A 22,992-nucleotide genomic window follows, 5' to 3' on the forward strand; every position below is an offset into this window, starting at 1 on the left:
GCCATTTTCTTAATCTCTTTCATTTTTTGTAAAGCACTTTGAATTGCCTTGTGTTGAAAAGTGCTATATAAATAAACTTGCCTTGCCTTGCCTTGCCTTTGCTAATTAACAAGATATAGCTAACGCTCACTCGCTGAATAGCACACTGAAAGGTTAATAGAGTTTGGTCTCTTAGTTAACTTGTTTTTATACATTTCAACACTGTGGATCTTTATCTAAGCCACAAAAATACATTCTTCACACGGCTGCTAGTGCTGAAACAGAAGCATTTACACAAATGCTTTTGAATACGGAAGTGGGAGACGATCATAAGGTCAATACATATTTATAAAAGCACACAAGCGGGAAAAGGGGCGGGGCTACATAAGGTCAATACATACGATTACTATACAAGTTCAGCTGATATAGAGAAAGACATAGGGAGTGTTTTTTCACAAAAAGAAGATTTTGCGCTCCACTTTTACTAAAAGCAATGGTCCAACTTTAGCTGCTGCGTCCTCAGGGCTGCTACTCCTGCTATTATCCGTCAGGTCTTAAGTGCTCCCTCTAAAGTGACCAAGGAGTGGCTTCATACTGTTTCTGGAACAACGCCCGGAGTGCACACACAAACACACACACACACACACACACACACACACACACACACACACACACACACACACACACACACACACACACACACACACACACACGAGACATGGCGGGAGAATATACTAAAGAAGCAGAACGCTGCATTATGATTGATTGACTCGGTGTTCAAAGAGTGCGCTGAGCCAAAAGGAATAGTGCTCTTAGGTTAGACCCGTTAGGAAACACTATGGAGCGTTGTTCTCAAAATCGTTCATCAGTAGATATATATATCTAGGTTATGGAAGTCAAACTTTATATTTCCAAGAAAGAAGCTTTCTTACCATTTTTGCTGATTTATATTTGTATATTGTGAGTGAGACATTGATGCAAGTTGTGCAAAAGCTCACAATGTATTTGCTATGATTAGCTAATTAATCTAAATTGAAGAAGAAGATTTAGATTCCACTTATTGTCGGTACGTAGTACAGGTACTATGCAACAAAATGGTTTCTCTGCATTTGACCCATCCTAGTGTTAGGAGCAGTGGGCTACCATGATGTACGGCGCCCGTACATCATGGCATACTATTGTAGTGACCATGATATCCACTTATTTTATTCTTTTGTCTGTGATTCACTCACGGGCTGACCGATGAATAGATGCTTGTTGTTGAGAGAGAAAACAAAGGAATGTCCAGATGCGTTTGAAAAGTGAGCTGGTTAATGTCCAGACATTGACCAGCTCAAGAGGAAATACAGAGAGATCATTTTCTCGAGGTAAAGGGATGGGGAAGGTGACTATGTGTATATGTGTATATGTGTGAGTATGTATAGGTGTGTATACGTATATGTGCATATATGTATATATGTGTATGTGTGTATGTATGTGTGTTTGTACATATGTGTATATGTCAATCAACAGGGAAAGCAGATTAATAATAACAATAATAATTAATGCTAATGCTGTTGTTGTTGTTGTTGTAAATGTCATTTTTGGTTTTGATTTATCTTACATGACTAATCACTGCAACATTTTTTTTGTTTTCTAATTATTTATTTTACTTACGAAATAAAATGTATCAATCAAAAAAAAAGAAAAAGGGAAGATATTCGTGTTTATTCCAAAAAGGCGGTGAAAAAAATTAAATAAACGCTTTTTTATTCTATACGATTCCACAGTGAAACTCACATTTGGTTAAATAAACTAAAACCTGTATTGGCTATCATTAGCTAATTAATCTAGATACTATACCATTCCACACTTTTGGTTAAACACAAACCTCCCTATGAACTTCTCTCCTTTCCTTTCGTCCCTGACGTAGCCTCATAAAGTCTTTGTTTAAATTATAAGGAGGCGACAGGGAGGCTTTCAAGTGCCATTATTTGCTCTCAGTGTGCAGATAAAAAGACAGACGCAGCACACACTCAGCCTCCTTCACCTCCTCCATTCTCCTCTCCTGACATCTGACCGACCTCGCTCGTCTGCACAGAGCAAACTTCTGTGCATCTCTCTTTCGAATAAGCTTTCTGCAATGTACAACGTGTCAAAGTACAGACTCAGCAGCCTGAGATGATGACCATGAAGCTAAAAAGAAACTTCAAGGTTAACCATATTTGCTTTTCAACAGCAGGTATGTTGCAGAAGAAACATCACAACATTGATTATAGTCACTTTAATGTATCGGGAAAGTAAAGAGACACATCATAGCAGAGTTGGTGTCTCTCTCTTATCTGTGTGTGAGCAGGGTTTATCTAATGTGCAATATTAAGGCATGGAAAAGTAATTCCCCTAGTAGACGCAATTAAGTGAAGCATTGAAATGAGTAATTGGAGCCAGCTGTTCCTCCGAATAATGAGAAAAATAATGACTTTTCTTTCAAATGTTTGATACAAAATAAATTCTCGTCCACTTTTCTTTTCACAAAATCAAACAGTAACGGTTTCATTCGTGACTCGCAATTTCACAGCAGTGTTCAATAACGACACAAAGAGAAATCAATCGTAGAAGAGGCGGAGGAAGCATCGACTACAACTCTGAACAGGCTTTGATGCAATCGACAGCTTGTGCTCTGTGTGACCCTGCCATCACGCTTTTTGGGGGGGATGTTTTGTGAGTAGGAATGACATTGTTCTGTCACCATTTTCTTTTTTGCACCTGGACTGTTGTCTTGGCGCGGTGTACTCTCATGTATAACGCACACAGACATCACCTCAAACAGCAACATGACGGAAAGTGTTTTCATGAAAAACAAGAGGTAGATTTTAACGTCTGGATTGCTTTCGACATCACAGATGAATTGTGGGATCTCCCATTTAATGTCATTAGGTTTTTAGGGTGCTACTTTAATAATGTTGTTACTTACTTCCATAGCTTGGATGGCACTTGTTTTATTAACGTGTGCTTATCTTTTGAAGCTGTTTCAATGCAAATCTCCCCACTTTTAGACAAATAAAGAATGTCTGATTTGGAGAGTTTAAGTGTGAGCCCTCTTTTAAAGGTCTCCTACTATTTGATGTGTTTTATGCATGAATATGTATATGAACTCACAAAGTGTCAGAAAACAAAACCCTCTCTCTTTTCCTCCGTACCCACATCTCTAAAAACGGGGGTACAACGGAGCTAATATCGGAAAAGTGGAAACATGCGCGACGTGTTTTGGAAGTAAAATGGTCTTTGTTAACATTAGCAAGCATCACTTCATGTTTTTTATATATCTGAGACCTATAATATATGTTTAAAAATAGTATAATAGGAGACCTTTAAAGCTGTATTTGTATCCACGCAACTTGTGATTTTTGTTGAAAATGTCTGCGTCTGTCCACACACTTGCAGCCACCCCCACTTACTCCCTATTCTCTCCTGTCAATCAAGCTGTCTTTGTGAAATGAAATGTCTGCAATCCTCTGCCCTCTCACACTGTTGTGCCTTCCTGTGACCTTGTGCTGGCTTTCAAGTGTCCAAACAGTGAGGAGAGGCTTTGAGTCTGAGCTCTGAATGGCCAAGAGGCTTCTGTTGTTGATGGGCAGAAAACCTTGAGGAAACAAGTGGCAGAAAGATTTCCAATAGAGATCCGCACAGCCGACACACTTCAGCCGGCCCTCCAGGCGATCTGAACATTTGCAGCAAAGCTTCAGAGCAAACAGGAAGCAGCTCTGAGAACGAGCTCCTATCCGTCTTCTATCTAAAGTCCAGCACTATGAGTGTAACAGTTGTAAATATGCAGTGGTGTTTAGTGTTAAAGGTCCCCTATTATACTGTATTTCATCAATAGGTCTCAGATATATACAAAACATGTCTCTGAAGTGTTTGACTCGAAACACCAAACAGATCATTGCAGCATTACCCATAATCCCCTCTGTTTCAGCCCTGTTTCCAAAGTGCTGATTCTCTGTCTGTTACTTTAGATGAAAATAAGGAGCCCCTCCCCACGCCCCTCTGAGAGAGATTTGGTTAGAAAGAACTCAATGGTGCTCTAGGAGGAGATTCAGGTGATAAGGGGGGGGGGGGGGGGTTACCTTGGTTGCTGATTGGCTAATGGTTACACAAGACAAAACATCGTTATGACATCATAAAGTGGCCAAAATCTGATCAGCTCATTTTCAGACAGGTTTTTATAGAAATGGATCAAAAAGAGAGAGAATCTTTGTTCCTGAAACTTTCAGAGTCTCTTTCCACAGAGGGGACACATGTTGATGTAGAAGAGACATGAAGAAGAGGGGACACATGTTGATGTAGAAGAGACATGAAGAAGAGGGGACACATGTTGATGTAGAAGAGACATGAAGAAGAGGGGACACATGTTGATGTAGAAGAGACATGAAGAAGAGGGGACACATGTTGATGTAGAAGAGACATGAAGAAGAGGGGACACATGTTGATGTAGAAGAGACATGAAGAAGAGGGGACACATGTTGATGAAGAAGAGACATGAAGAAGAGGGGACACATGGTTGATGTAGAAGAGACATGAAGAAGAGGGGACACATGTTGATGTAGAAGAGACATGAAGAGGGGACACATGTTGAGAAGAGACATGAAGAAGAGGGGACACATGTTGATGTAGAAGAGACTTGAAGAAGAGGGGACACATGTTGATGTAGAAGAGACATGAAGAGGGGACACATGGTGATGTAGAAGAGACATGAAGAAGAGGGGACACATGGTGATGTAGAAGAGACATGAAGAAGAGGGGACACATGATGTCGAAGAGACATGAAGAAGAGGGGACACATGTTGATGTAGAAGAGACATGAAGAAGAGGGGACACATGTTGATGTAGAAGAGACATGAAGAAGAGGGGACACATGTTGATGTAGAAGAGACATGAAGAAGAGGGGACACATGTTGATGTAGAAGAGACATGAAGAAGAGGGGACACATGTTGATGTAGAAGAGACATGGAGAAGAGGGGGACAACATGTTGATGTAGAAGAGACATGAAGAAGAGGGGACACATGCTGATGTAGAAGAGACATGAAGAAGAGGGGACACATGTTGATGTAGAAGAGACATGAAGAGGGGACACATGTTGATGTAGAAGAGACATGAAGAAGAGGGGACACATGTTGATGTAGGAGAGACATGAAGAAGAGGGGACACATGTTGATGTAGAAGAGACATGAAGAAGAGGGGACACATGCTGATGTAGAAGAGACATGAAGAAGAGGGGACACATGTTGATGTAGAAGAGACATGAAGAAGAGGGGACACATGTTGATGTAGAAGAGACATGAAGAAGAGGGGACACATGTTGATGTAGAAGAGACATGAAGAGGGGACACATGTTGATGTAGAAGAGACATGGAGAGAGGGGGCACATGTTGATGTAGAAGAGACATGAAGAAGAGGGGACACATGTTGATGAAGAAGAGACATGGAGAAGAGGGGGCACATGTTGATGTAGAAGAGACATGAAGAAGAGGGGACACATGTTGATGTCGAAGAGACATGAAGAAGAGGGGACACATGTTGATGTAGAAGAGACATGAAGAAGAGGGGGCACATGTTGATGTAGAAGAGACATGAAGAAGAGGGGACACATGTTGATGTAGAAGAGACATGAAGAGGGGACACATGTTGATGTAGAAGAGACATGAAGAAGAGGGGACACATGTTGATGTAGAAGAGACATGAAGAGAGGGGACACATGTTGATGTAGAAGAGACATGAAGAAGAGGGGACACATGTTGATGTAGAAGAGACATGAAGAAGAGGGGACACATGTTGATGTAGAAGAGACATGAAGAGGGGACACATGTTGATGTAGAAGAGACATGAAGAAGAGGGGACACATGTTGATGTAGAAGAGAACATGAAGAAGAGGGGACCACTGTTGATGTAGAAGAGACATGAAGAAGAGAGGACACATGTTGATGTAGAAGAGACATGGAGAAGAGGGGACACATGTTGATGTAGAAGAGAGGTGAAGAAGAGGGGACACATGTTGATGTAGAAGAGACATGAAGAAGAGGGGACACATGTTGATGTAGAAGAGACATGGAGAAGAGGGGACACATGTTGATGTAGAAGAGACATGAAGAAGAGGGGACACATGTTGATGTAGAACAGACATGAAGAAGAGGGGACACATGTTGATGTAGAAGAGACATGAAGAAGAGGGGACACATGTTGATGTAGAAGAGACATGAAGAAGAGGGGACACATGTTGATGTAGAGGAGACATGAAGAAGAGGGGACACATGTTGATGTAGAAGAGACATGAAGAATAGGGGACACATGTTGATGTAGAAGAGACATGAAGAAGAGGGGACACATGTTGATGTAGAAGAGACATGAAGAAGAGGGGACACATGCTGATGTAGAAGAGACATGAAGAAGAGGGGACACATGTTGATGTAGAAGAGACATGAAGAAGAGGGGACACATATTGATGTAGAAGAGACATGGAGAAGAGGGGACACATGTTGATGTAGAAGAGAGGTGAAGAAGAGGGGACACATGTTGATGTAGAAGAGACATGAAGAAGAGGGGACACATGTTGATGTAGAAGAGACATGAAGAAGAGGGGACACATGTTGATGTAGAAGAGACATGGAGAAGAGGGGACACATGTTGATGTAGAAGAGACATGAAGAAGAGGGGACACATGTTGATGTAGAAGAGACATGGAGAAGAGGGGACACATGTTGATGTAGAAGAGACATGAAGAAGAGGGGACACATGTTGATGTAGAAGAGACATGGAGAAGAGGGGACACATGTTGATGTAGAAGAGACATGAAGAAGAGGGGACACATGTTGATGTAGAAGAGACATGGAGAAGAGGGGACACATGTTGATGTAGAAGAGACATGAAGAAGTGATTTTGCATAATAGGTGACCTTAACATATGTATTTGTAAATAATTTAGTAAAATCACACAAATTCTGTGTTTTGTATTTAATAATTCTGTGTTCTTCATTTATTAAATGTTAAATATCTGACTAGGTCTGAAATCAGTGGGCGGAACCTCCAACATGCAGTCACTGTACTCAGAAGATTATTTTTGTGGGGATCGGCTCGGGTCTCATCCATCAACAACATAAACGCAACGCAGACACCGCAAATCGACACCGGTTACATCCTGTATGCTCAATAATATGTGATCTTCATGGAGACATTCAATTAGGGATGGGTATCGTTAAAGGAAGGCTCCAGTCATTAGATAGTTAATAAAAACTTCAGTATTTAGTGAAACATTATGTTTAAACCATACCCTGAAGAAATCAGCGATATTCCGGTAAATAATGATTTTATAGCTCTTTTTTATCAAAACCTGTATATTCCGTCAGGCAGCTGCCATTTTGGCCATTTTCAGTAGTCACGTGATCCGAAAAACTAGGTCGTGACGTCATCTATGCGTTCACTTTGTAAACACACGAACAGCTCATTCGACGAAAACATGGCGGAGTATTTGAGTTCGGACTCGTCAGCCGAGGAAGAAGTTTTGAGCAATGTGGAGAGATTGGATGGAGGAATTCAGCCATTCAGCCAAGTGGCCAGAACCGTCAGGAATCCAGGGACAGTGACGATGAACAGCACACACAACACAACAACCGTGTGTTTTAATTATACTTCTTATCATTCAGAAGCTGTGTGTGTGTTTATGTTTTACTGAGTGCTTAGGCCATTTCCATCCCAGTATTCAGTTAACTATTTATTTTCTGTGCACATTACATAGATAGCTAATACTCTACCTACTGCTTGGGACTTTGAGTCTTCAAAATGTCCAATGTCACAGACTGGGACTTACTTTAGAGTCAGTTGTATTTATATTCAGTAGACTTGTTATGATTCAATGTGAAAGAGTATACTGCTCAATAAATAATGATCACTTCACCACGTCTCTCTGACATCTAGGCGCTTGAGAGTGAGTCAGAGGCAAAAACACATTTTCGTATAAAACTTTTCATATACCACTCGGTTTTCACCTCAGATCTGACCTCAAGCTTGAATAGCGCTAAAACAACAATAGCAGTGCTTCTAGCCCACAGGCACATTAGCAATCCAGCATGTCATGAATATGGAACATTTAAAAAATAATAACCGGGCCTCTTCACTCCAGCTTGACCTTTAACAATTCTCCTGCAGCCGCTCTGGCCTCAGCACATTAATAACAAACAACAAGTTTGAGTTTCTCCACATAATATAGCAAATTAAATGTTAGATGTGTCCTTCAGGAGGTTTTAAACATATCATTAGAAAACATACTGCTGATTATTGCCGTGCAGTATTCGCTGAAATCCATGCATTTATTTATTTCATCAGAGAGATCAGAGCTCAGGGGCATTTTAGTGTTAACCCTGCAACCTTGAGGCAGCTACATTATTAAGTTGAACTGCATTTTAATGGGCAGAAACACATTTGATATGTGCATACTGCCCCCTTATACTTCATTCCAACAGCTAGAGATATTGAATAGTATCAACAAGTATCAATAAAAGACAACACATGTATGTTAGCAGATACTAATGTTGGTTTCAGACACACAGCCATGGCATTGTAAGATGTTCTTATCGTAATGGCATATCGTGCTTAATTGTAGCCCTAAAAGACAAGTTATCTGTGATAAACGTGACTCCCAATGTCTCATTATTTTAGCTTTGTTAATCCTACATTGATATCCAACACTTTCTGTTGATTTTGCAGGTTTTTTGGTAGAGTTTTAACATAAAACGTTTGCAGGAGGTGTAGAGTTTCGATGACTGCATTCTAACAATATCTTAGTGTGTGTATTTTAAATTGGGCTTTTGTTTAGTGTAGCTGCTTGTGATTGGATATAAACATGTAGAAGCGATCGATTGAATCAACGACATTCAAAACAACGTGTTTCTGCTTGACATTTTTTTAGTAAAACCTGTGTAGTCAAAAACGCAGCATTGTGGACTTAAACATTATAGCCTTTGTTTTACAGTGCAAAGGTTTGTGTTTCTGTTATTTATATCATAACAGTTGTTGCACAAAACATATAGTGCGACCACAAGATGTAACTATCGCTGCATCATTTGAAAAAACCTAATTGTGATCTTTTTGATTGATATTGCAAGTGCGAAATTAGAGGGATTGATGATTTTCGTATATAAAATGTCTCATTATTATTATAAAAAATATATTAAAAAATGATTATCTTGTGATTTCTTAAGAGGATCCGTCCTCAACAATTGTATCTAGTCTGTAGAAAATGATTTGTAGGCTGGGATCTCTCTGCAGCTCCACAACACTTCATACAGAATTATATTTTAACACATGTTGCCAAATATTTTGTTTCCTGCTATTGCGTTTTTGCACTAATCCATTTTGCGATTTTCATAAAATGTTGTTATATTGTGCAGCCATAGATTTCAACACATATATTTGACTTCAATGTGTTGATGTCAGTCACAGGAGAACAACATAAAGGGGAAGGAAATCACTTTAATAGGATGAACTCTGTGAATAGTTCATGATACTAAGCCTGCCCTGTCCAATTGATTGATTGATTGGAAAATAATATATATGCAACACGATCCTCCTAACATATAAAGTCCAATGCAATTTGTACAAAGGACCCAAGTAATCAATTGGAGGATTATACAGAAACACGATACAAGCCGTGCTGCCGTCCACTCAGCGGAGCTATAACCGAATGCCTTGCTCATATTCAACATACAAGGACACGAATGACCCCCCCACTCTGCCCCTGCATCACAGTATAACAGATTCATCACAGTAATTAGACAGCTTGGGCTCTATTTGTGTGATTGGGTGGCACTCGGTCGACAGAGCACCAGTTTGATGGTTCCACACATGAATTAATCATAACCTGAGCTCTCCATATTTCATCAAACATCCTCATCAATAATAGATGCTGCTCCCCCTGGTAGGGCCAGAGAGGGTAGAAGTACACACTAATTTACTCACGTAGAAGTACAGATACTCGTGTTTAAAAATATTCTGGTGAAAGTAGAAGTACTGACTAAACTTCTTTACTCAAGTAAAAGTAAAGAGCCTTTGAAATGTACTTCAGTAAAAAGTACCCATAACTAGCAGCTGCTTTAAAGAGTACCTGACCTCCCTTTATATTAATACAACAATAATGTCATTGTTAGCTAATGAATGTTCCATGCTGAACAACGGCAACATGACAACGTTTCCATTGGTCCCTCTTCTTTAGAGAAGACCAGGAAATGATGGATACACGGATCGTGTTCAAATCAATAGGCACGCAATGACTCTAAAGAATAATGATCACGCATCAAACACACATTCAGACTAAAGGAACCAGCTGTTTGGGAAATGTGAGAAGTAGAAAGTACAGGTATTTGAGTTCAACATGTAAGAAGTAGAAAGTACAGGTATTTGTGTTCAACATGTAAGAAGTAGAAAGTACAGGTATTTGAGTTCAACATGTAAGAAGTAGAAAGTACAGGTATTTGAGTTCAACATGTGAGAAGTAGAAAGTACAGGTATTTGAGTTCAACATGTGAGAAGTAGAAAGTACAGGTATTTAGTTCAACATGTGAGAAGTAGAAAGTACAGGTATTTGTGTTCAACATGTGAGAAGTAGAAAGTACAGGTATTTGAGTTCAACATGTAAGAAGTAGAAAGTACAGGTATTTGAGTTCAACATGTGAGAAGTAGAAAGTACAGGTATTTGAGTTCAACATGTGAGAAGTAGAAAGTACAGGTATTTGTGTTCAACATGTGAGAAGTAGAAAGTACAGGTATTTGGGTTCAACATGTAAGAAGTAGAAAGTACAGGTATTTGAGTTCAACATGTAAGAAGTAGAAAGTACAGGTATTTGAGTTCAACATGTGAGAAGTAGAAAGTACAGGTATTTGAGTTCAACATGTGAGAAGTAGAAAGTACAGGTATTTGTGTTCAACATGTGAGAAGTAGAAAGTACAGGTATTTGTGTTCAACATGTGAGAAGTAGAAAGTAGAGGTATTTGTGTTCAACATGTAAGAGTAGAAAGTACAGGTATTTGGGTTCAACATGTAAGAAGTAGAAAGTACAGGTATTTGGGTTCAACATGTAAGAAGTAGAAAGTACAGGTATTTGAGTTCAACATGTAAGAAGTAGAAAGTACAGGTATTTGTGTTCAACATGTAAGAAGTAGAAAGTACAGGTATTTGTGTTCAACATGTAAGAAGTAGAAAGTACAGGTATTTGTGTTCAACATGTAAGAAGTCAAAGTAAAAAGTCGTCAGAAAAATAAGTAGTGGAGTAAAGTACTGAAAAATGTACTTGCGTACAGTATTGAAGTATTTGTACTCCACTACTTCCCACCTCTGCCCTACTTCCCTCACCTGATAGGGGCCGTCTCGTCTCCGTTGTCCAGCCACTCCTGGGGGGGGATGATGTACATGCACCACAGCCCCCAGTTGTAGCCGTGGGCGGCGTTGGCGTACTGCTGCACCTCGAACGTGTTGTACTTGATGTTGTCGATGGCGGGCAGGATGATGCGCGTGTGATCCTCCTTCATCCGGGTCAGGATGGGTTCAGCCCTTTGGACAGGAAGAGAAACCGGGGGTCAGAGAGGCATTTCTGAATTATGTATTGTTAGAGAAATATCCCTGGTCCCCGGCTTGAGCTTCAATCTCAGGATCCATGTGTCTGTGATCCTCTCCAGAATGGAAGTAGTCATCACATACAGAGCATCCACTAGTTCCTGAACAGTGTCCTTCACATGCTGATATCCAAGAGAGGGAGTTACACAGTCACAAGATGGAGGAGTAGAAAGCAGTATTCAATGTTTACTTCAGATTAGCTCCACGTCAGAAATGAGCATGCTTGATGTCTATCTCCATAGAGGCTGAATCATCATGTTAATCACATAGCTATCATCTGCCTCAAACAGTCCTGATGCTCTTCTAGGTAATCACACATCCTGTCATGTTCACAGCTGCAGTTGGGATACCTTTGTTATCAAGTGGACTCTCAGATTGGAAGAGGACATTCAGTATTTTCCCAACATGTATGCAGGAGTTTCATCGGACGGTTACAAAAGGTGAAAAGAGAGACAGAGTGAGGGGAACAGCGGGAAAGTGATGCGAAAGCAGTTTGCAGTTACATTACATTTCAATTCGTTTTTATCCAAGGCAACTGACAAGAAGTGCATCCAACCATGAAGAGCTCACACAAGAAAGAATCCTGAAAGTACATTAGCTATCAATAGCCTTTGTAAAGTGCAACTGCATTGGCTTCACATGAGCCACACATTTTGATCTGTACACAAGTCTGCTACATAAGTATTAACATCGAACAATCTTAGAATGAATAAATCAAGTCATGGATGACCGGATGGGGGATGTAGTGAATTTAAATGTATAATAATAACTGTGAATGTGCAGGAAATCAACCTTAATATATTGTAAACAGTTGGTGGAAGAAGTAGAGGATATTTTACTCAAGTAAAAGTAGCAATAATACGTACATATAGTCAGTTAAAAGTCCTGCAATCAACATCTTTTGTAAAAGTATTGGCATGAATATAGAATAAAACACCCTAAAATAAGGGATTTGTAATATGTGTAATCCAGTGGTCGCGTTAACCGAATATTTTAGAACAAATTCAGAACAAATGATTAGAACAAACTCAGAACAGCGCCAAAGCTTCCCCGCAGCGAGGCTCCGGTGTTCTGCATGCCCTCCAAAAAGGAAATGATATCGTTTCCAAACCTAACTTTGCCGTACAAATCATTAACACGTCTGTGAGTATTTGCTTCACGCTGTGCGCGCTCCCGCGAGGTGCAGTGGGCACCCGTCCCCCGTTGACAGTTCACGAGCGTGCTCCTCTCTACCCTTCCCGTCAGAGTTGTGTAGGCTACAGACCGACGGGTGATAGTGGATTTTGACGGACATTTTACGATCCTTTCCATCAAAATTATGGGCAGCGAAAAAGTCTAACCCCACCACTGGTGTAATCAGTCATTTAAGAATCATATATCTTAAGCTAAACAAAGAAAGTGAACAGTTAGTGTCACCATTTCTTCCTAAACAGCTTTAAAATAAAGGAATACATATACATATGGAATATCACCAGACTTTAAGGTTACTGTCATTGAGAGAGATTGCCTTATAGTTGAAGATATCATTTGACATTTTGGCAGTAGCGGCAGCTCGATTCTGATTGGCTTGAAGGGCGGTCGTGTGATTTAAAAACAATAAAATAAAAATATTAATAAATACAAAATATTAAAAGATTGGCATCAAAGGACATAGATTGATAGATATGCAGTTATTAATAACATCTACAAAAAAAATGTAACTTTAAAAAAAGAAAAAAATTCCCCTTTCCCTCAAACTTTGCGTGACCCCCCCTGGCGCCCCCTGGCGGCCCCCCCGGGGGGTCGGGGCCCCCACTTTGAAAAACACTGGGTTAGCATACAGAAATAAAGGTATGCTATTTAGCAACCATGCTTTGTCTATAGTGCAGACAATGAGAATATCAATTATCACTGAAACATTTTATACATTTAGATGTAGTTATTGAAATGAATGTCATATACACAGCTACAGTAGATATAGTTATCACTAGGTCAACTGTTGTCTGGTCCATCTATCTGTATGTCTTTGTGGATGTCTAACAAACATTTGGTAATCAACAAATGTTTTTCACAAAAGTCTAATAAGCAATTTTTCGATTAATTTAGTTTATTTGTTTATTCTACACATGGTTATTTTAAAACAAAACATGTACACTTTTTTTGAAGAAGAACATCTTATTTTACCTGCCCCTACTTAAAAAATAAATGAAATAATAACAATACAAATTAATAATGAATGATACTGTTATTATAAAGTGTTACATTTATAGGAACTGATATGATCGACTCAAGCATTGTGTTTTTTTTATGTTTATGTTTATTAAGGATCCCCATTAGCTTTTGCTCTCGACAAAAGCTACTCTTCCTGGGGTCCGACACTTAAAACAATAATACAATAATACAGCAACATTTAGAACATAAGTCCTGACATCATTAACAACATTAAAACATCACCAATATCATCAACAACATGCGATCAAATTAAATTAGGGTTCACAGCTCACAAGGGTACATGGTCAAAAGAGTCATTAAGAGACGGCATGTAAGGGTTTGATGTTATCTACGCTGCTGCATACTGTAACCACTTCCTCTCTTAACCTCACAGACAAATACATATTATAGATTTAACTTTACAACATCAGTATATATATATAACTATTATAATACTCTTGACCTAGTAAATAGACGGACGTCAGGGACTGTTTGTGACTAGTTCTTAGTGATTTACTCTTCTCTATTTGTACAGAGCTGGTGCTAAAATGCTCCATGAACTAAGAACAAAAGCTTTATTAGAGTGTTAAATTACTCGCTGACAGGCCGATCATTTTGAAGTGTTTCACCCACGTTGACCTACTCTTAGCATTAATGTGTTTTAAGAATATGTTTTCCACTTGATGTGCTCTAAAAGAAAGCGTGTTAGCAAAAGAAGAGAGAAAGAGAAACTAAGTTACAACCCTTCAGAGGGAAAAGAGAGTGGATATTTCCCCAGGAGCAGACTAAGCCTCTATTTTGACTTGATGTGTTTCGCTTTATCAGGTTTTACCTCTTATCGAGTCTCTCAGCGGGATAAGTGTCACATTTTGACATTTCGTTTTCATGAGCGGGAGATATAACATATGATATATTTGTTGTTCTGCGGAAAATTCATTTTGCGAGACCTTCACATCATAAACAGTAAAAAGGGGGAAGTGGATCCTGGCAGTCGCTTTGAATGTTGAATAAATGCTGATTCCACAGACTGCCTCGTCGATGGCAACCCGTGTAAATGTAGCGCCGGGTGGAAGTCGAGACGACATCTGCAGTCATCCATGGCATCGTTTTATAAAATATAAAGTAAATACCTCTCTGTTTAGTGTGTTTAAAGGCAGTGGTGTATTATAACTAATACTTAACATGAATCAACCAAAAATTCAACATTTATACATCATTGCAAGTCAAGATATCCGTATATAACGCTTCTCTTGGCTAGCGCTCCAACACATTGTACGTGATAGGCTAAGGGATTTGGTTTCAGACAGAGGGTGAAAAGAGGTGCTGCAGCACAGGCAGTATGAGAAGAATTAAGAGCTTTTTCAACATTAAAGCCTGGAGACATGTAGAGACACTACATACTGATATACACCTGAACATCAGCAGGAGAGGACTCTTTAAAGTAGAGACACGACATACTGATATACACCTGAACATTAGCAGTAGAGGACTCTTTAAAGTAGAGACACTACATACTGATATACACCTGAACATCAGCTGGAGAGGACTCTTTAAAGTAGAGACACTACATACTGATATACACCTGAACATCAGCAGGAGAGGACTCTTTAAAGTAGACACACTACATACTGATATACACCTGAACATCAGCAGGAGAGCACTCTTTAAAGTAGAGACACTACATACTGATATACACCTGAAAATGAGCACCATATTTCCTCTTTAAGAACCAAAAGTTAAGAGCCATCTTGAAGGACTCCAGATTGTTGGTGCCCTTGCCACTGGATGGGGTTTTTGTCGATGCCACACACAGTTAACTCCCCTTCTATTTAAAGCTTTGGCCGAGGGCACCATGGTCTCTGGATCCACAGAAAGACGCCCAGACGCTGCTGCCACTGGCTACATTTTTATAATCTTCTCATGCTGAGAGATCACCTCCACCACATCTTCAAAGCAACTCTTCATACGCTCAATTTGTCACATGATACACTTCTAAATGTATGTGGAAAAAATAGGCTCCAATTATAAAATGATAGCAGAACACTCCCACTCTCCAACTGTATCTCGAACCCCCTTTTTCACCCATTCTCCCTGCCTCACCCTGATCCCTTCCCTTTCTCTCCCTCCATCTACTTCTCCTCAAAAAGGGAAACCCACTCATCTTCCAAAAGCTAAATGACTACTTATCACATGAAGGCAGGGACAGAGAGTACAGAGGCAATGGATCCAAATTGAACAATATGGGATGTCAGTCAAATGTGGAGCAGTACTTAGAAAATTAATTTCATAACATTGGAGTTTTTAGAAGAGCCGCCATTCTGAGAAACCAATAATGTTGGTGACAATAACCTCCAGTCAGTGGTCTTAATAAGGCAAACAACCAACATGTGCAATAGACAAACCATTGAGAAAAGCACACACATCACCATAAATATGTTTACACACTTTTGGAATATTCTGGCGTTTTGTTGGAGTCCTTACCCCAAGTGAAGGAGTTCAAGTATCTCGGGGTCTTGTTCTTGAGTGAGGGAACAATGGAGCGTGAGATGGGCCGGAGAATCGGAGCGGTACTGCAGTCGCTTTACCGCACCGTTGTGACGAAAAGAGAGCTGAGCCAGAAGGAAAAGCTCTCTGTCTACCGGGCCATTTTCATCCTACCCTCACCTATGGTCATGAAGGATGGGTCATGACCGAAAGAACGAGATCGCGGATACAAGCGGCCGAGATGGGTTTTCTCCGCAGGGTGGCTGGTGTCTCCCTTAGGGATAAGGTGAGAAGTTCGGTCATCAGGGAGGGACTTGGAGTTGAGCCGCTCCTCCTTCGCGTCGAAAGGAGCTAATTGAGGTGGTTCGGGCACCTAGTTAGGATGCCACCTGGGCGCCTCCCTAGGGAGGTGTTCCAGGCACGTCCAGCTGGGAAGAGACCAAGGGGTAGACCTAGGACCAGGTGGAGGGATTATATCTCTTCGCTGGCCTGGGAGCGCCTTGGGATCCCCCAGTCAGAGCTGGTTGATGTCGCCAGGGAAAGGAAAGTTTGGGGCTCTCTGCTGGAACTGCTACCTCCGAGACCCGACCGCGGATAAGCGGGAGAAGATGGATGGATGGATTTGTTCCGTCCCTGGTTTCAGACAGAGGGTGAAAAGAGGTGCTGCAGCACAGGCAGTATGAGGAAAATAAAGAGCTTTTTGAACATTAAAGAATGGAGACATGTAGAGACACTACATACAAAATGAGCATAACTTATGTCCTTTTTAAGTCAAGAGGATCTGAGTTCTCTAGCTGACAGAAAAATAAATATAAAAACCAAACAAAGCAAAAGAGTAAATAGACATTTCCACACATCACCATATAAGACAGATCAGTCTACGCAACATTAAAATAGATCTGACATTTCAACTTTAAAACTTTCAGTAGATAAATCACTAAGTGTTTTTTTCTACTTCAATACAGTTAATTGTCTTTAACATAACCTGATGAAAAAGACAGTGTGAGCAACCTTTGCATGCTTGTCAAAAGCACTTGATTCTGTGCTTTGATAAAGACTTTAAACCTTCAGACAGGCTCATCTAATGAAGCGTTGTTCCTGACATGATTAGTTTGTCGTGATGCGCTGTAAAACTCCTTCTACACCCCCTCACCTTCAGAAACCCTCCCTGCCATTCATCTCCCCGCGTCCTTGAGAACCCTTAAATAAATAAATAAAACCCCGTGCCAGCAGTTCCTGTTCCTCCGGGATCTGAGAGCTGATAAGATATAGAGTCGCTGTGGAAACGAGGACACATCTGCTTTTGACAGATGAGCCCATGTCATTCCTCTTCCTGTATCTGCCATTTCATCTGCATAACACTCGGAGCGATATTCATCCCCATCGACCCAAATCGTTCCCACTTCCAGAGATGACTCATCCAATATTATACGAACACATGCTGACAACCTCCACTGCCATTTCTTGTAGCGCTTCATATTGAAACTCCAGCTCTGATTTATGAACTCTTCATGGATAACTGTTTGTCTTTCATAATGGCCCGTATCTTTGTGGAGCTTCGCATCAGGCGGAGTACACATTTCTCTGAGTATAACAAACACAACGGCGTGTTACAAGCCGGGATAAATAAATCACTGGAACATGTATATCTGCTTCCTTCCACCTCAGAGTGTTTCACCCTCAGCCAAACCTTTGCCCAGCGCAACAACAAAACACCTTTAGCTCTCCCATTTGAGATACAACTTGGAATTGCCCACGTGAGTAACTCATGCAGGAACACATGTTAGTTTGGTGTATTGTACTTTCTATGGTGTACTATCGAAACACAAAAAGTAAGGACATTTGTGTTGGGTAGATGATTTATTTGTTGTAACGATGCTTCTTGGCAATAACTCGTATACCGTTGGAAAGCCTGTTTTCTTATCTTTCCAATGGTGCCACATTTGTTAGGAACATGCATTTGTGGGAGGAGCAGCAGAGCTGAGTATGTGGGTTGCGCCCATGAAACATTTGACAAATCTCCTCCCTAACCCTAACCCTAAAACAGGCTTTCCAACGGCATAAGATTTATTGCCAGAAAGCGTTGTTTCAACAAAGAAATCATCTAACAAACACACATTTCCTTACTGTTTGTGTTAGGTTTATAAAGGGGCCCTATTATACTCATGTTCAGGTTCATATAGCCATTGTTATTGTTGTTATTGTTATTATCATCATGTGTCGCTTTCCACCTTCTTCTCTAGTAGGACTCAGATGAGGGTGTTGCACTTTTCTTTTCCTTATACATGTGATGTTTTGGTGTTGTTTTGTTTCTTTCCGTTAACCGTCAAGTGGGAAATAAGTATTTTTTTGTGCGTTTCTCTTAGTATCCTAAGATACTGTTACGTTTGGCTGTGAAAAAAAAATTATTATTATGAAGGGCAGACCATCTATTTGTATTTATTTGTTTTTTTTAGAAAGGGGCAGGTCACATGAGATTGTATTCTTCTCCCTGCTCCTTTTCGCTCAATGGTAGAGTCATGTTTTGTGGCAATTATTGTACATTTGGTTTTGCGTACCATGAGCGGGACAAATAAAAATGAAATGAAATATTTGTATTTTGTATTTTTGTATTTTACGCGCTATAATAAGCTAAAGGCGGCTAATGTTGGACTATTAAGGAACTACAGCTCGAGACTATGGTGCCCTTTAGCCAAAGCTTTAAATAGCAGAGGTAGTTTGTGTGTTTTTCTGTGTGTGGCATCGATAGAATGGCAATGGCACCAAACATCTGGAGTATTTTGTGGTACCGGTAGAAGTCCTAAAGCTATCAGATCCCACTACCTTCAAATGAACTCCAATGCAGGAGATACCAGCTAATGCTGAGTTGGGAGAAATAATGCAGAAAGTATTTGCACATGACAGAGCAATGAATTCAACACATTAGTTAGACCACATGTGTCAAACTCGAGGCCTGGGGGCCAATTCAGGCCCTTGGTGGATTTAATTTCGGCCCGCAGGATCATTTCTAATTACTATTAGATCTGGCCCGCCGGTATATTGCACGCACACCTTCACTCCATCCTGAGGGTCTCCTCAGCTCAGAGCCTGAGCCCAGACATTGATGACCTTGCACCCAAGATGAGACGCCAAGTATCTGAACTAGCATCACAGAGCAGCACACTGAGTTCAATGGATGTTTCCTTCTGCACTTTGTTTCTCACGACAACAGGGCATGTCTGGTTTGTTCTTTGAGGGAAATAGTTTTGTTGAAGCTGTTGTTGGCCTGTGGAAAAATGTACTCATAAGAAATGACTCTGGAAAAGCTGCAGATAGAGCCATAAGAAATTAATGCAGCTGATTATTTAATGTTTAATGTTGTTTTTAGAGGCAATAATTTAAGCTTTGTTAGTTCCAGGTTTAATATGTGCAATAAGTTCATTCAATAAGTTCTGCAATAAACATTGAACCAGTCCGGCCCTCGACTTGTACCCATTTTAAATGTTGGCCCACTGAGTATTTGAGTTTGACCCCCCTGCTCTAGAGGATCTTTAAGGTAAACTGTCAAATATTTTACTATTTCAAAACAAGATTGGATAAATGTCTGAGCTGCTTAAAGATAAATCCTGGAGCCAATACATACAATGACTGTAATAGTACAAGTAGATGGGTTTATCTGTATTAATTTGATTTGAGATTATTCATCCTCATACCGTTTTAAGTATGTTGAAGCAAAGAGAAGAATATATCTTTATCCTAATTTCTATTTAATAATTGACTTACCGCTTTGTCTGAGAACAAATGATAGGCTTAACATTAACAAACTGCGTGTCCCATGATTACAAAACACACACGTTTGTATGTTTAAATAAAATATTGGATAGTTTGTTCTCTGTTTTTTACACGCCTTGCAGTGAAAACTCCTGCATGTTTTATACTACAGGTTGTTATAGAGTTAGTTTCTAAATGTAGACTAGCGCTGAGAACACTGAAGCATCAATGATTACTGTGTTTAAACCCACACTGAAAGAAGACTTTAATTAGCACTGTGGTGAGATACTTTTAAAGTGTTTCGAAATAACTCTGAAAGTGTTCATTGTGTTTCGAGTGTGCATGTGATGCATAATGTGTGTGGTGTGTCTTTGAGAAGAAGCCTGGAGTGCCTCGAGCCATTTTTAAGCGAATCAAATCTGTTTAAATGTGAGGCTGTTCACAGTCCTGCTGCCTGACAGTTTCCCAGAGTAACTCAGACATGTACATGAAGAGCACATATTAATATAGGCCAGTCGGCGGCCTCCCATAGAAAAGGCAGTCTAAAGAAAGTGAAAAGCTCTCTTTGAAGCATCTCAATTTAAAATAGACTTGTGCACTGAGTACGTGCTTTTTGGAGGCAATCTTGAAACTAAAATAATCGGGATTTTTCCATTAGATTTTGGATTAATGCAGAAAACAAATATATCTACCAATTCTTTGATTTTTGAAGTGCTAATGCAATATCCAGACTTTGCATGGCTGTGGATCCCCAACGCTAAGCTAAAGGCGGCTAATGGTTGCCGTGATGATGTTGATTAGTCTGATAAAGACACTTGTTAGCAACAACGGATTTTCAGTAAGGACATATTTCTGTAGTGGACCATGAAGGCAGCATCTCGCTGGTTACCACCACAAAAAGGCAATGGTATTTTTACATTGGATTCTGAATTATTGCAGAAAATAAAGGTTTATGATATGTTTTGTTCAGTAGGCTATAACCCTAACTTTTATAATTTTTGAAGCGTAAATTCAATCCAGAAGTAAAAAGCTAAGGTTGGGTTATAAAGGAACTACAGCATGCTCACATGACTTCACGTCACCACCGCTAAGATAAAGGAGGCTAATGTTGGGCTATAAAGGAACTACAGCACGGTCACATGACTTCACGTCACCACCGCTAAGCTAAAGGAGGCTAATGTTGGGCTATAAAGACACTACAGCACGGTCACATGACTTCACGTCACCACCGCTAAGATAAAGGCGGCTAACGTTGGGCTATAAAGGAACTACAGCATGCTCACATGACTTCACGTCACCACCGCTAAGATAAAGGAGGCTAATGTTGGGATATAAAGGAACTACAGCACGGTCACATGACTTCACGTCACCACCGCTAAGCTAAAGGCGGCTAACGTTGGGTTATAAAGGAACTACAGCACGGTCACATGACTTCACGTCACCACCGCTAAGCTAAAGGTGGCTAATGTTGGGCTATAAAGGAACTACAGCACGGTTACATGACTTCACGTCACCACCGCTAAGCTAAAGGTGGCTAATGTTGGGATATAAAGGAACTACAGCACGGTCACATGACTTCACGTCACCACCGCTAAGCTAAAGGCGGCTAACGTTGGGTTATAAAGGAACTACAGCACGGTCACATGACTTCACGTCACCACCGCTAAGCTAAAGGCGGCTAATGTTGGGCTATAAAGGAACTACAGCACGGTCACATGACTTTGCGTCACCACCGCTAAGCTAAAGGCGGCTAATGTTGGGCTATAAAGGAACTACAGCACGGTCACATGACTTCACGTCACCACCGCTAAGCTAAAGGCGGCTAATGTTGGGCGTGATGACGTTTAGCCGTCTCATTTAGCGCTCATTAAGAGCCCTTAAGCCATAGAAAGTGCATGAATGAGTCCTAAAACCAGGAAATGTGTCAGCATTTTAGTTAAAGAAACTGCCATTTTTCTGACAAATAGCCAACTGTAGAAACTTTCAACAGTGTTTTTATGTTTAGACCTTATTTCAGGCATCTAACCCAAAGTTTATTTTGAGACGAGGGAACCGGATGCTAACTAATTTCCGTTTTTTAGGACTCATTCCTGCACCACTCAACGGCATCAGGGCTTTTTGAGGTAGAGAGTGAAACGCAGAGCATGAATAGGTTCTGGATGGATTTGCTCAGGATGTGGTTGATGTGATATCAATGTAACGGTGGATTAAATCTCGTTCTGCCTGGCCTCTGCTCTGTGAAGCGCTAAGAATGACTGCAGCCTTTTCTCACGTCGAGACAGATAAAAAAACTCAGAAAATATGTTTTTACTTAGCCTTCAATAACTCTGAAATGTATTACATTAAATGTGATACCCGTCCACCTGCAGGTACTATCAAATACGAATGTGACAAATCTTATATTTTTATAATTACAGGAGGCGGAGGTTAGTTTTACCCATTCCCTACTTTTATAAATTCAACAGTTTGTTTTATTTTAGATAAACTCCCTAGGACACATAGCATCGGAGCGTTTAAAATTCATCAAAGGTTTGCTTTCTGAAGCATGTATTTCATTACAACCTCCCTGCAATGACAATCTCATCTGCAGCACACACTCAGTGGGGAGCGGCTGCTACACTTCTAATCATTAATCGTTAATAACCTGAGATTGCAACTGCGCAGGGACTTCAAAAAACCAAATAAATATCAATTTCCCCCTCGGCAGCTGCATGGTAGCACACAGACGGTCCTAATTACAACACGCTGCCATTTCCCGCCATTCATCCTGCTTATTTACAGAGAACGCAGAGGGACACGCGGCCGGTTTGGAGCAGAATGGACGGCCGTTTTCCGAAGAACGGGAGCGCATAAGCATGAGAGGAGATGGATTATGAACATTTAGCTGATGCAATACCGCCTTAATGATAGGCAACGATTTCATATCCTCGTATTAAAGCAGAGCAAATCT

General features: G+C 40.4%; 1 protein-coding gene across 1 annotated transcript in view; it reads right to left on the reverse strand.

The window, feature by feature from the left end:
* The window catches only part of galnt9 (polypeptide N-acetylgalactosaminyltransferase 9), a 124,837-nt gene that overhangs the window by 21,487 nt on the left and 80,358 nt on the right, over window positions 1-22,992 (reverse strand). The window contains exon 5 of the mRNA XM_034226201.1: window positions 11,358-11,555. Within this exon, the coding sequence (XP_034082092.1) occupies window positions 11,358-11,555 (198 nt within the window). The remainder of the gene's footprint in view (window positions 1-11,357; window positions 11,556-22,992) is intronic.

The sequence above is a fragment of the Gymnodraco acuticeps genome, unplaced genomic scaffold (genome assembly GCF_902827175.1).
Source record: "Gymnodraco acuticeps unplaced genomic scaffold, fGymAcu1.1, whole genome shotgun sequence".
NCBI classification, from domain to species: Eukaryota; Metazoa; Chordata; class Actinopteri; order Perciformes; family Bathydraconidae; genus Gymnodraco; species Gymnodraco acuticeps.